Source organism: Triturus cristatus, chromosome 2_1 (genome assembly GCF_964204655.1).
Source record: "Triturus cristatus chromosome 2_1, aTriCri1.1, whole genome shotgun sequence".
NCBI classification, from domain to species: Eukaryota; Metazoa; Chordata; class Amphibia; order Caudata; family Salamandridae; genus Triturus; species Triturus cristatus.
Genome location: NC_140581.1, coordinates 1,046,710,298 through 1,046,723,291, shown reverse-complemented (window position 1 = coordinate 1,046,723,291; position 12,994 = coordinate 1,046,710,298). Strand labels below are relative to the sequence as shown.

At 42.9% G+C, this 12,994-nt stretch overlaps 1 protein-coding gene across 2 annotated transcripts in view; it reads left to right on the top strand.

Annotated features, from left to right (window-relative positions):
* The window catches only part of HERC5 (HECT and RLD domain containing E3 ubiquitin protein ligase 5), a 361,249-nt gene that overhangs the window by 175,306 nt on the left and 172,949 nt on the right, over nucleotides 1-12,994 (top strand). For both annotated transcript variants that reach the window (XM_085635568.1, XM_085635578.1), the window contains exon 12: nucleotides 332-521. In XM_085635568.1, the coding sequence (XP_085491694.1) occupies nucleotides 332-521 (190 nt within the window). The remainder of the gene's footprint in view (nucleotides 1-331; nucleotides 522-12,994) is intronic.

The following is a 12,994-nucleotide window of genomic DNA, read 5'->3' as shown; positions in this document are numbered from 1 at the left end:
ACATGTCCTCTCTACAGATGAGGGTCCAGCTATATTTCAGAGCCCCAATGGAATGCTCAACTAGGCAGTAGAGCTAGAAAGGAAACTTAAAACATATAGCTGTGGCTAGTGTAATGATGGATCCCCCATTCAGGAATAAAGAATAAATGGAATATTGCTCATAACTCAAGCTAGACTTCTGACATCCAGAATGTAAATTGAATTACCTGTAGGCTCCTAAAAAATAGGCACTATTAAATTTGACTTTCTGTAAGTATTTTTAAGTTTTTCAAAATGATTATACAAATAATACCCTTATTATATAGATATCTTCATCTCATATTTGTTTCAGATTAGTTCCTGCTTGAAGAACTACATTATCCCTGAGCTCTCACAGCTTCCTGCTCACCGTGATGCCCTGGCTATATTCCTCCTCCTTCCAGAATGTTCTTTGATGCATGGGTCCCAGGAGGCTCTGCCTCTTGTTGCTGCATTTGCAAACGCTGTTAATAATCTTAAACCGACATCTCTGAAAATTCTAGGTAAGTTGATTAGGAGATTTGCAGTTCTGTGTAAGGGCATCAACGGCCACTGTGATAAAATGATTAATTCTTGCCCCAGATTCCCACCTGACATTCACTTGCAGTCTTCTATCCTGCTATTTTGTGGTTGGGCTTGGTAAAGCATTTTTGTTACATTAATACATTGTACATCAAATATAGGCAGGGTGAGGATAACCCATGATAATGTTGACTCAAACCCCGCAAAGCCCTACATTGTAGGTGTATCTTTACATTGTCTTTCCCAACATCGAGTTCACAAGCATTCGCACTATCGTACCAAAGAAGTGCAAACCTGACTACTCAGGGCCTGATTCACAAACTGCAATGTGTCGAATGTTTTGCAGAAGTACAACATTTACTCCAAAGTGCAATTCACAAACTACATGCAGAGTTTTATTCCTCTACATTACCGATATTTGCGTGCGCATTTCTCCGTCCCGACTGTGGACTCCCTGCATACGTAAATACATGTTTTAGCATCAAATTTTGGTTGCGACATTAAAAAGTGGGTGGAGAAAAGCGCAGACTTACAATAAAAGGGGATGGGATTAAGGTGGAGTCAGAGGAGTTTCGGGAGGGACATCACCCACTCACACAAGAGTATGCCAATTGCTTTACACCGGGGGTGGAGACTTGTAACTTACACTTTTGAAGCAAATTTACATTTCTAGTTTGTGAATACCGAAAAGTAGTAAACTTATTCCAAAGTTGAAATGTCCTCAAACTTGTAAGTTATGTTTGTGAATCAGGCCAACAGTGACCAGAATTACAGCATTTGTGGATGGTTGGGTGCCTTCTAGGCTTTGTTCTGTGACAAGAATCCATGTCTGCAAAGTGCATTTTCAATGTCTTATAAACCCTAGAACTCTAGATCAGTGGTTCCCAAACTTTTGACTCCTAAGGACCCCACTGAGTCACCACTGGAACTCGGGGACCCCCAAGCAATTTGTATGATTTAAATTTCAAACGTTAAAACAGTAATTCGAAAAAAATAAACACGTGTGCACACAAAACAAATACTCGAAATACTAAGGATTTTAGGCGCACATTTACAAACTCCTACCACCATGGAAACATCACTTTTTGTAACGTTCGTGTGTCGATAGGGGCTTCGCCTTATTTATAAGGCAGCAGTAAGCCACTTAATATGGCTTAATGCTGCCTTGTAAATAAGGCCACCTTTCGCGCAATGCTTAGCGTGAAAGGGGTGGGTAGTGGGCTTTGCAGTGGGCATTCCACCGCAAAACCCATTGATTTTGATGCTGCCCCCTATTCACAGAGGCAGGGTAAATAGGAGGCAGCGCCAAAATTAACACCAGGGAAAACCAGGTCTTAACTTGGCGAAACGAGGAGGAATGCTTTATTTCTCCTCATTTTTGCGTTTTTCCATGTGTGCTGCCTTGTGCAGCACACATGGAAAAAGCAAAACGCCTTGGATTGTTTATGTTCAGGAAGATGACCCTTCCTGCACATAAACAATCATTAAAAAAATGGCATTTTGTAACTTCCATGTGTGCTGCATTAAGCAGCACACACACGTGACAAAACCCAATTTCAAGATTTTTTATGTGCAGGAAGGAGGGGACCTTCCTTTACATAAACAATCTTCCCCTGCAGACAGACACCCTTGCACTGTGTTGCAAGGATGCCTGCGTTAGCGCTACAATGCTAAGTGTAGCACCAGCACAGGGCAAAATGTAGGGCTGCACCATATTCTTGTAAATATGGTACAGCCCTGCGTTTCTGAAGTGGCGGCGCGTGTCGTTAAGCCACAGAGGCTAACGACATGCTCCACCACTTCTTTTGTAAATATCCCCCTTAGTATTTTATATTGAAAGAATTTGCAAAAAACAAAATTTTAATGGGAAGGTTGGTGTTGCATCTCCGTGACTACCTTTTAAATGGTTGGCTTTATTTCGCAGTACGAGGCTCCTACTCCTGCCAGGGCCAGACTGGAAACCCAAAGCAGCCCTGGCAAATGTTTTCAGACCAGTCCCCATACGGTGCACACCAAGTGCATTGAGTGTGCCTGACCACTACAAAGGGGGCTTTGGGAGGCTCTCCCCCCAAAGAAATTTAGGAAACAATGGTGCAGTCTACAACACGTTTATCATTTTCATCACACACATATAGAGACAATTAATCATAAGTGGAAATCAGTGTATAGAAAATGTTACATAAGGTAAAGGGGACTACAAGGTGTAGGATTCACATGTCATTTATACTGGTAGGCATTTTTAAAGAGAGCTTGGTCTGAAGAAGCACAAAAAACTCGGGATTCAGAACATAAGACAGTGGTTAGCATTGACTTTAACAATAAAAATGTATTTCCACCCTAATAAACCTTTTTAGCAGCATCGGGATAATGAAAGACAGGGAAAAAACATAAGTTACTAACTTGTACCATGCAGTTTGCAAGCAGCTCTTTGATGACAGTTTATAGGTCACTGTGCTAGATTACGGTTGTCACTTATGGACTGCACAGTAACAAAATAATCTTTGTGACAAAAGCAGTAACCCACTCGCCTATGCACATAAAATACTGTTATTTAAAATGCACAGTACACGTTCTTTGCAATAGGCAAATTAACCCTCTGTGCTACATTAGATAACTCAAAGCTGCCACAGGACAAAACTCTCATCTCTCTCCAGCAGGTTCATTAATCACTGGTGTTATCTTGGCACTTTTATTGTTGCTGGAAAACTGCTAATTATACAAGTGCAGTGCTTTTTAAACTGCTGCCCGCGGACCCCCTGGGAAAGTGTCAGGGACCCCTGGGGGTCCCTGGACCACAGTTTGGGAAACACTGCTCTAGATCGATAGGGCTTCATAAGACATTTGGGGGCATATCTTACAAGAAACTGGCGTAGCACGGTGTTATGCTAAAATTGTTAACACCGTGCTCTGACAGTTTCAAAACGCAGGGATGCACCGTATTCACAAGAATGCTGTGCACCCCTGTGCTACCCCCAGTGCTGGTATAAAAAAAGCTGCCTGATGCCAGCGCAGGCACCCTAGCACCATTTTGCTAGGGTGCCTGTGCCGCAGGGGCAATTGTTTATGTACAGGAAGGGACACCTTCCTGCACATAAACAATATGTTTGAGGGATGTGTGCTGTAGATACACATGCTTTGCATACTCCTGCCATCTAGTGTTGGGGCCGGATGTTTGCAAGTTGGTTTTCTTCAAAGAAGTCTTTCCAGTCATGAGGTAAGGTGACTCTTCCTTTTGATGATACTGCGCATGGGAGTCGACTCCATTGTTAGATAGTTTTTTTCCGCCATTGGGTTCAGAAGTGTATTGCTGTGCTTCGGTTCAAAACTGTCCTTGGGGTTCCCCTCCTTGCACAATCCACTGTACCCTCGATGGTATTGTACTTGTATGCATTTCCCTATTCTCTAGACATATGAATCATTTGGGAAACACTTTATCTTCGGTCGGAGACTTCGAGGGTGGCCCTCGGGCCTAGCCGCGTCGGTTCACTCTTCCGCCGATGGAACAAACTCTGTTCAAATTCTGCCCTCGTTGCAACACCAAGTACCCTCACACCGACCTACATCAAGTTTGTAATTAGTGCCTCCCACCGGAGCACAAGGAGGAAGACTGCGACTCCTGCAGGTTGATTCGGTCCAATAAAACTCTATGTGACCGTCGGGCTCGACAATGTGAAATGCAACACCAAAGCATTCAACACACTCAGGATACCTTCGGCGAAAAATCCGAGCATGGAGTGGTCCAAGAGTCGGAGTCAGAAGAAGAAGAGGCCTTCTCTGTTCGACCTAGAGTACGAAGACGTGCCATCGGGAAAGGGTGCGGTGAGTACCTAAGACCCCTGGTCCCCCAAGACCTTTTTGAAAAAGCATAAGGCTATGGCACCACCTCGGCCTTCAAGCCAAGGTTGGCACCGGAATAATGTTTCGGACATCCCGCCTCCTGGCTCGGCACCAAAACAAATCGCCAAGACTTCCGGCTCGGGACAGAGTTGGCTGAAATCATCTTTGGATTCGTAACCCTCTGGTTCCAAGGACAAATCTAGTTCAGAGCCGAAACCCTCCGCTCCAAAACAAAAACATGCTTCGGAGCCGAAACATTTCGCAACCAAAAGCAAATCTATCTTGGCGCCGAAACCGAAAGACAGCCTCTCCGAGCCTCCCAAACCAATTACATACTTTCTAAAAGCTAAATTGGATCCTAAACAAAAGAAGATTTATATGAATCCTGATACAGGACATATTTCTGCTAAAACACCAGCCAAATTCAAACTTCCTTCAGAGGACCATGCATATAAAATCCCTCTGAAGAAGACAAAAGACATGGCTACCAGCCCTGCTTATCCTGCACCACAATCCCTTCCACCATTTTCTCCACATTTACCAATTCTAGATCCTATACAGATAACACTTCAGGAATCTCCACATACACAGCCTGAAGGGGATGATATTGATGAAGAAGAGACTAATTTGCCTGTAGACCCATGGAACGATTACACCATCACCACTGGATGATAATGTGGCTTATCAAGAACTTATTGCTACAGCAGAAGAGTATCATTGGGCATCTTTACATAAAGAGTCCTTAGAGGAAGACTTTTTATTTTAAACACTTGGGTCCACGCACAGGTCAAGTCAAAAACTCCCTATGCTAATGGGCATGCTAAGGCATTCAGATGACATCTTCAAAGACCCTGTGCGAGCACGTATTTTAACTCCCAGAGTCGATAACAAATATAAACCTTGTCCATCTGATCCTGTGTTTATCAAAGGAAAATTACTTCTTGACTCCCTAGTGGTGTCCAATGCTTGCAAAAAGGCTAATTGGCAAACATCTGGTGATGCACCTCCTCCGGACAAGGAATCTAAGCTTATTGATGCTCAGGGGAACGAGTGGCTGCTCAGGCTGCTAACCACTGGTACCTCGCAAACACTCAGGGCCTACTATCTAGGTAAGACAGGGCACACTGAGATGAAATGGAGCAACTGCTCCAATATCTCCCAGACGAACACAAAAGCAAAGCACAAGAGTTAGTTCAAGAGGGCAAACTTATTTCTAACTCATCTATCAGATGTGCTCTTGATGCCGCTTACACCGCAGGTAGGGAGATAAATACCAGCATTCTCCTCAAAAGGCATGCATGGCTTAGGATTTCGGGGTTTAAACCTGAGGTTCAGCAATACATTTTAAACACCCCTTTTGACAAGCAACAACTGTTTGGTCCTGAAGTTGATCAGGCTTTAGAAAATATGATAAAGACATGGAAGTGGCAAAGTCCATGGGAGCGCTCCAGGTCCTTCAAATGGAATCTCCTTTTGCCCCTCCTTTTACAGAGGAGTGTCCAAATCCGCTTCCTCTTATAAAGTCAACATCCAATCCTTTCCCTCTAGAGGTTTTTATAGAGTAGGGTATAGAGGAAACAATTCCGAAGGTAGGGGTAGAGGTGCCACAGCATGTTACTCCTCTTCTCCCAACAAACAGTGACTTTCCTACATTCCACCCCCGATTATTTAACAACTGTCAGGGGAAGACTTCAACAGTTTCTCACCATTTTTCAATCCATAACATCCGACAAATGGGTGTTCGATCTTATCCGACATGGTTATTGCCTGGAGCTTACCACCAGTTCTCCAGATATTCCACCTTGCACTCACAAACTGTTGTCAGACCACTTATAGCTACTCAAACAAGAGGTGCAACTTCTCTTAGAAAAAGGATCCATAGAACCAGTTCCATTGCAGTACCAAGGCTCAGGGGTTTACTCTCTTTACTTTCTAATCCCCAAATTTGGGATCTCAGAGCGTTAAACCAGTACATACTGTCAGAACATTTCCATATAGTAACGATTCAACAGGTGCTTCCACTTCTACAGTAAGACGTATTATGTCCACACTAGACTTTAAAGATGCATACTTTCACATTCCGGTCCATCCAGCTCATCGCAAATATCTTAGATTTCTGATAGCAGGCAAACACTATCAGTTCTCCCAGTACCATTCAGAGTAACTACTGCTCCCAGAGTGTTTTCTAAATGTCTAGCAGTAGTGGCAGCTCATCTCAGAAGACAACAAATTCACGTCTTCCGTACTTAGACGACTGGCTCATCAAAGCCAGAACACACCAGAAGTGTCTAAAACACTCTCAAACCACGCTAAATCTACACTACCGATTGGGCTTCTCGGTCACCACACAAAAGTCCATCCTACAGCCTTTACAAATACAATCTTATCTGGGAACGACTCTCAACACTCACACGGCTCTAGCCTCCAGAATTAGCAATATTCAAACTCCGCTGTTACAGTTTCAAACCAATCAAACCTTACCAGCCAAAACATTTAGGCAACTATTAGGGATGATGGCATCATGTATTGCAATAGTACCTCATGCAAGACTACACATGTGTCCTCTACAAGAATGCTTAGCACATCAGTGGAATCAGTCAGAGGCTCAAGTAACAAATCTAGTGTTGGTAGACAGCCGCACCCATTGCTCTCTGCGGTGGTGGAACCCACAAAATGTATCAAAAGGGCGGCCCTTCATCGACCCGGTTCCACAGATCGTGCTAACAGCAGATGCATCTCTCACAGGTTGGGGTGCCCATATTCACAATTACACTATTCAGGGTCTGTGGGACGCAGGCACAAACGTGTCCACATCAACTATCTTGAGCTTCTAGCAGTATTTCTAGTGCCGAAAGCTTTTCAGTCAAATCTTATAGGCAAAGTGGTCCTAGTCCGCACAGACATAATGATAGCCATGTACTATGTACAAAAACAAGGAGGGACACATTCTCTCCAGCTGTCACACCTCTCTCAGACCATCTGGACCAGGGCAATTCATCACAAAATTCATCTTCTGGCATAACACATTCCAGGAGTCAACAATCACATTGCCAACCTCCTCAGCAGAAGGAGCCAGCAAATGCATGAGTGAGAACTTCATCCCCACATTCTCCTTCCATACTTTCAAAAATGGGGATTCCCACAAATAGATCTGTTCCCCACAGTGGACAATGTAAAATGCCCAAACTTCACCTCCAGGTTCCCACACCCTCGCTCCAAAGGCTACGCTTTTCCATCTCACCCACTTGTTCCGTTTCTGGTTCGAAAGCTCAAGCAAAAATTGCTCACACCGATTTTGGTAGCTCCCACATGGGCCCGTCAATCATGGTACACTTTTGGAACTCTCAGTAGTTCCGCATCAAAAGCTGCACCTCAATTCCAGCCTTCTCACTCAAAACTGTGAAGGAATCACACAACCAAACCCCAAGGAGCTCAACTTAGCGATTTGGTTTTTGAAGTCAAAGAGTTTGGTTATTTGAATTTGCCACCAAACTATATGACTATTCTAAAAGAAGCAAGAAAGCCCACTACCAGAGCTTGTTATGCAGCAAAATGAAAACAATTTGGTATTTATTGTAACAACAACAAAATTAATCCTCTAGATGCTTCTGTTCAAAACATTGTTTGTTACCTTCTATACCTACAACAAACTAATCTAGCTTACACATCTATTCAATTGCACCTTGTAGCAATTGCTGCATATTTGCAAAACAGACAGCATTTATCTTTGTTGAAAGTCCCTGTGATCAAAGCCTTTATGGAAGGCTTAAAAAGAGTAATACCACCCAGAATACCTTCAGCACTGGTAGGGAATCTCAACATTGTACTTACAAGACTCATGGGTCCACCCTTTGAACCATTACACAATGGTCCTTTACAGTTCCTTTCATGGAAGGTTACCTTCCTCATTGCAATCTCTTCATTAAAGAGGGTCGGTGAGCTTCAGGCATTAACCTTAGAAAAACCCTTCTTTCAGCTTCATAAGGATAGAGTAGTTCTTCGCACCAACCCAAAATTCATACTCAAAGTAGTGTCTGCTTTCCAACTTAACCAATCAGTTGAGTTACCTGTGTTCTTCCCACAACCTGATTCTGTAGCAGAACGAGCTCTTCACACACTTGATGTCAGGAGAGTGTTATTGTATTATATCGAAAGGACAAAAGATTTTCGTAAAACAAAGCAACTGTTTGTCATATTTGCACCACCTCACAAAGGCAATCCTATCTCTAAATCTGGCATTTCAAGATGGATTGTTAAATGCATTCAGACTTTCGAACTATGCCCCCTAGAGCGCATTCCACTCGCAAAATAGGGGCATCTATGGCCTTTTTAGGTAACTTTCCTATAGCTGACATCTGTAAGGCAGCAACGTGTTCTACACCACACACATTTAACCAAACACTGTTGTGTGGATGTAGCATGCCAGCAAGCCAATGTAGGGCAAGCAGTGCTAAAGACACTTTTTCAGACAACCGCATCATCTACTGGTAAGCCACTGCTTTGGAAGAATACTGCTATATAGTCTATGCAAAGCATGTTTGTCTACAGCACACATGCCTCGAACGGATAATGTTACTTACCCAGTAAGAATCTGTTCTTGGCATGTAGGGCTGTAGATTCACATGCACCCTCCCACTTCCCCGGACACCTGTAGTTGTTGAAGTTCTCATTATTTACATTACCTACACATGGGCATCTCTTTACTATACTCACTTATTAAATTCTCACCCTCTTACGGCAAAACAATCTAACAATGTAGTTGATGCCCATGCGCCCTATCAGCAAAAGGAGGAGTCACCTTACCTGGTGACTGGAAAGACTTAATCGAAGAAAAACAACTTGCAAACATCCGGACCCAACACTAAATGGCAGGAGTATGCAAAGCATGTGAATCTACAGCTCTACATGCCAAGAACAGATGCTTATTGGGTAAGTATTATAATCCTTACAGGCGATTTGCAATATCTACATGTGCTGCATATTGCAGCAGACAAAGAAAAAGCAGAATAGAAGAAGAAATAAACCATTTATCCTCGTATCGCCTGCTTAAGACCATGTATTCCCTGGCGGTATTTTTGGCTATGCCCCATACCTTGTAAATATGGGGCAGCGTCAAAAAGCAATGGGTGTTGCGGCGGAACGCCCAGTGCAACACCCATTGCATGGCCCTTTCACACTAAGTGCTGCGTGAATATGGGCATTATTTACTAGGCGGCGTTGAATCACATTAAGTGGCTTAACGCCGCCTTGTAAATAAGGTGAAAGAGTTAATACCACCAGAATGATGAAAAAAGTGACATTTTGGTGACGTTAACTCCTTGTAAATATGCCCCTTAAAATCCACGGGCCCGATTCACAGAAGTAATCTGAGACAAAATCCTAAACTTACTACTTTTGGTATTCACAGAAGGCTTTTAGTAGTAGTAAAGTTAGGATTTTGTCTTAAGTCTGTCTTAAGTTTGTCTTAAGTCTGTCTTAAGTCTGTCTTAAGTTTGTCTTAAGTCAAACTTAAGTCAAACTGAAGACAAAATCCTAACTTTACTACTACTAAATGCCTTCTGTGAATACCAAAAGTAGTAAGTTTGGGATTTTGTCTGAGATTAGTTCTGTGAATCGGCCCCTACTAATTTAATATATTTTGGAATAATTGTTATAAAGCCTAAGTAGTGCATTCAAGGAAAACATGAGAACAGACTAAAAAGCGGATATACTTATGGTTCACAACAGTACGTAACCAGTATACAGAAGGGAGTGACGCAGCTTAAATTTGACATGCAGAGATTGCAAATTAGTGATTCTTTAATTTGACACAGGCTAGCAAGTTGGAAAAGGTGAGAATTTGGTGGAGTAATGGAGAAATGCCAGGAGCGTAACTATTAATAGTGTATCTCAAAAAGGGCCGCTTGTGATAAAAATGTTCCAGTGGCAGGATCACCTAAGCAATCTGGGGAATGCAGTTGCCTCAGAGGCTTCATGACTCCCAATTGGCAGCTGGACTTTTTAGTTATGTAACCACAAGCTTAACTTGGAAATCAAAACAGGAAGTGGTAGTCAACTGAACACAGGCATTTTTTTCAGTGGTCTGGGCCTTTTGCAGGACTTATGGAGGGTCAGCTCCTCAACAGCGCTGCTTGTTCTTGGCAGTCACATCCTCAGAGGCTCTCCAGGAGTCCAAGGCTTATTCTGCTCCTCTAAAACACATTTATGTGTCTGGCAAATGACCAGTTTAAGGGGTTGATGTCTTTGGGGGGGGCAATATAAGGCTATTTTTCATCACAAGGAAGCCAGGGCCAGCCAAAGTTCTTCCTTAATATAAAGTTTGATATCTTCACTCATTAGCGAGTTCATCTTTTCCCTCTGTCCACTTTTCACGGGCTCCACAGGAGAGGGCATTGCAGATCAGACCAGGCACAATGGGCTAAAGATGTGTATCTAAATCAGACTGGTATGACCAAAGAGCCCCTTTTGCTAGGAAAATGGATGGCGACTATCCGCTCGCCCACAAGAAATCCCAGTTTACTTAGGAAGACCTGGACAAGAGAAAATGCAGGCTATCATTCCCGCTGTGGAGAATAGACACTTTGCTACACTGTGTCCCAAATGGACACCTTCTACTCAGGTTGAATGTAAGATAAAAATACGTCATGCGCAGGAAGATAGACAGGTCCACTTATGGGTGACTGACAGGACTTTAAAGGTGGAAATAGTAGCTGCCCTACCAGGGGTGCATTTTAAAAGACTTATATTACTGACATCATCCTCAGCAAACACCTCAGAGTCTGCTAAGAGTTTGGCTCAGGTTACACACTTGGGCATACCATTTAAATAGAGCTTGACTTTCTTCTCGCACATCTCCTGTAAAAGGCTCTCAATCTCAAGTGTTTCTCAGATTTGTTGTCTGTACTCGGAGGAAAACTTTAAACAAGTTAAAGAAAAATAGCCAGGTATGGTAGTGCAGCTTTTTCAAAGCCAGACAGAGGACGTTTGATCCAAAGAAGCAACTTGAACATCAACATGCAGAAGCCATTTCAGCACTGCACACAACAAACTACATTTCTAGTAGTAGGTAAAGGTCTGAAGGTGATGGATCCTCTGACAGAGTACACAATTCTGCCATCTCGGAACACAATTCCCTTTTGCCAGACTTCACAGTCTCTTACACTGAGAACTATGATGAAGCTGGTGGATTGATGACATCGCATATTAACTTGGTGCTGCAAACACATCTTTATAAGAGACCACTTCAGAAGTACTTCAAAAGTCAATAATGGGATAGTATTCTGTGATTCACTCCCCACAATAATCCAACCCTACAAATTCTACTCAGCTTGCTAGGTGCACCTGGGGAATTTGAAAACAACATCAGTTTTAGCAATTAAAGCATTTTAACTCATGTAGACAAGTTGGTGCAGATCTAGATAATACCAGTGTTGCGTTGTACCACAAAAAGCAAGGCGGGAACAAAACTCATTCCAAGTTATCTTATGAGGGACAAAAAAATCACATCACTTTCTCGTGTTTTTTCACTTTGAAAACTCTAAGGAAAGTGTTGTCTTTCATTCCATTGAGCCTGCAGAAGATGGTAGTTACGACTCTCATTTCATCCAAAGTAGACTAACGCTGCAGAATGCCGCAGCATGGTTACTGCTAGGCATCCCGAAAAATAAATCCATATCCCAAGCATTGATCCAATTACACTGGCTCCCCATAGGTAAACGCATCCAGTTTAAGGCACTCTTTATTGTCTTCAGGGCACAACAAGGTGTTGGCCCTGAATATTTGATACAACGTTTTCAACGCTTTTTCCCAGCCCGCTCCCAGCGCTCATCCGCTAGTGAAAACCCCGTAATCCCCAGATTTGAGAAAGTTAACTGGGGTGGGAGAGGATTTATCTTATGTACATCGAGGCTGTGGAACTCAATCCCGACAGAACTAAAAGGTAAGACAAACCTATTGGAATTCAGGAAGAATCTAAAAACGTGGCTTTTTAGTAAATAATCTTGGTATCTCTTCTAGATCTTTTTTAGCCTGTCCGTGTACGCTTAGTGCCTAGATACCCCCGGGTGATCGTCGCGCTTTATACATTTTATTTTCATTTAATTTAATTCCCTCTGTCCTGGTATGTACAGGTAATTTGGTAATGGGTGAGCTACTACAGTGTTTTGGTCTTTCATCCAGCATGTCCACTGGAAATGCAAAAACATCCCAGACGCACTAAGCATAGATTTAGTAGTCTGCCGGAATAAGGATGTTACTTAGAGGTTTGTCCCATTAGTGTTGATCTCACCAACACAAGCTAGGCACAGAGGTTGCCAGCACATCCACTCCTTTATATTTTAGCTAACCGTTATTCATTTGCAGCAAAAAAGACAGCATACATCAATTGGGTTGCTACCCCTGGCTCTTGGTGAAATGCCTGGGCCACGTCAAACAGCATGACCCCTATGACAATGAACTTTGAAAGCAGGACTTCTCAAAACATAGTGTTAGGGTACTTAAATCTTCACAGAAATGACAGGATATTCTTATGGAGGCTAGAATGTCAACCACATGCAGATGCTACTCAAAATAGTGAGTTTTAATCCCCTGGTGACTTCATAGACCAGAGAAAACCCTT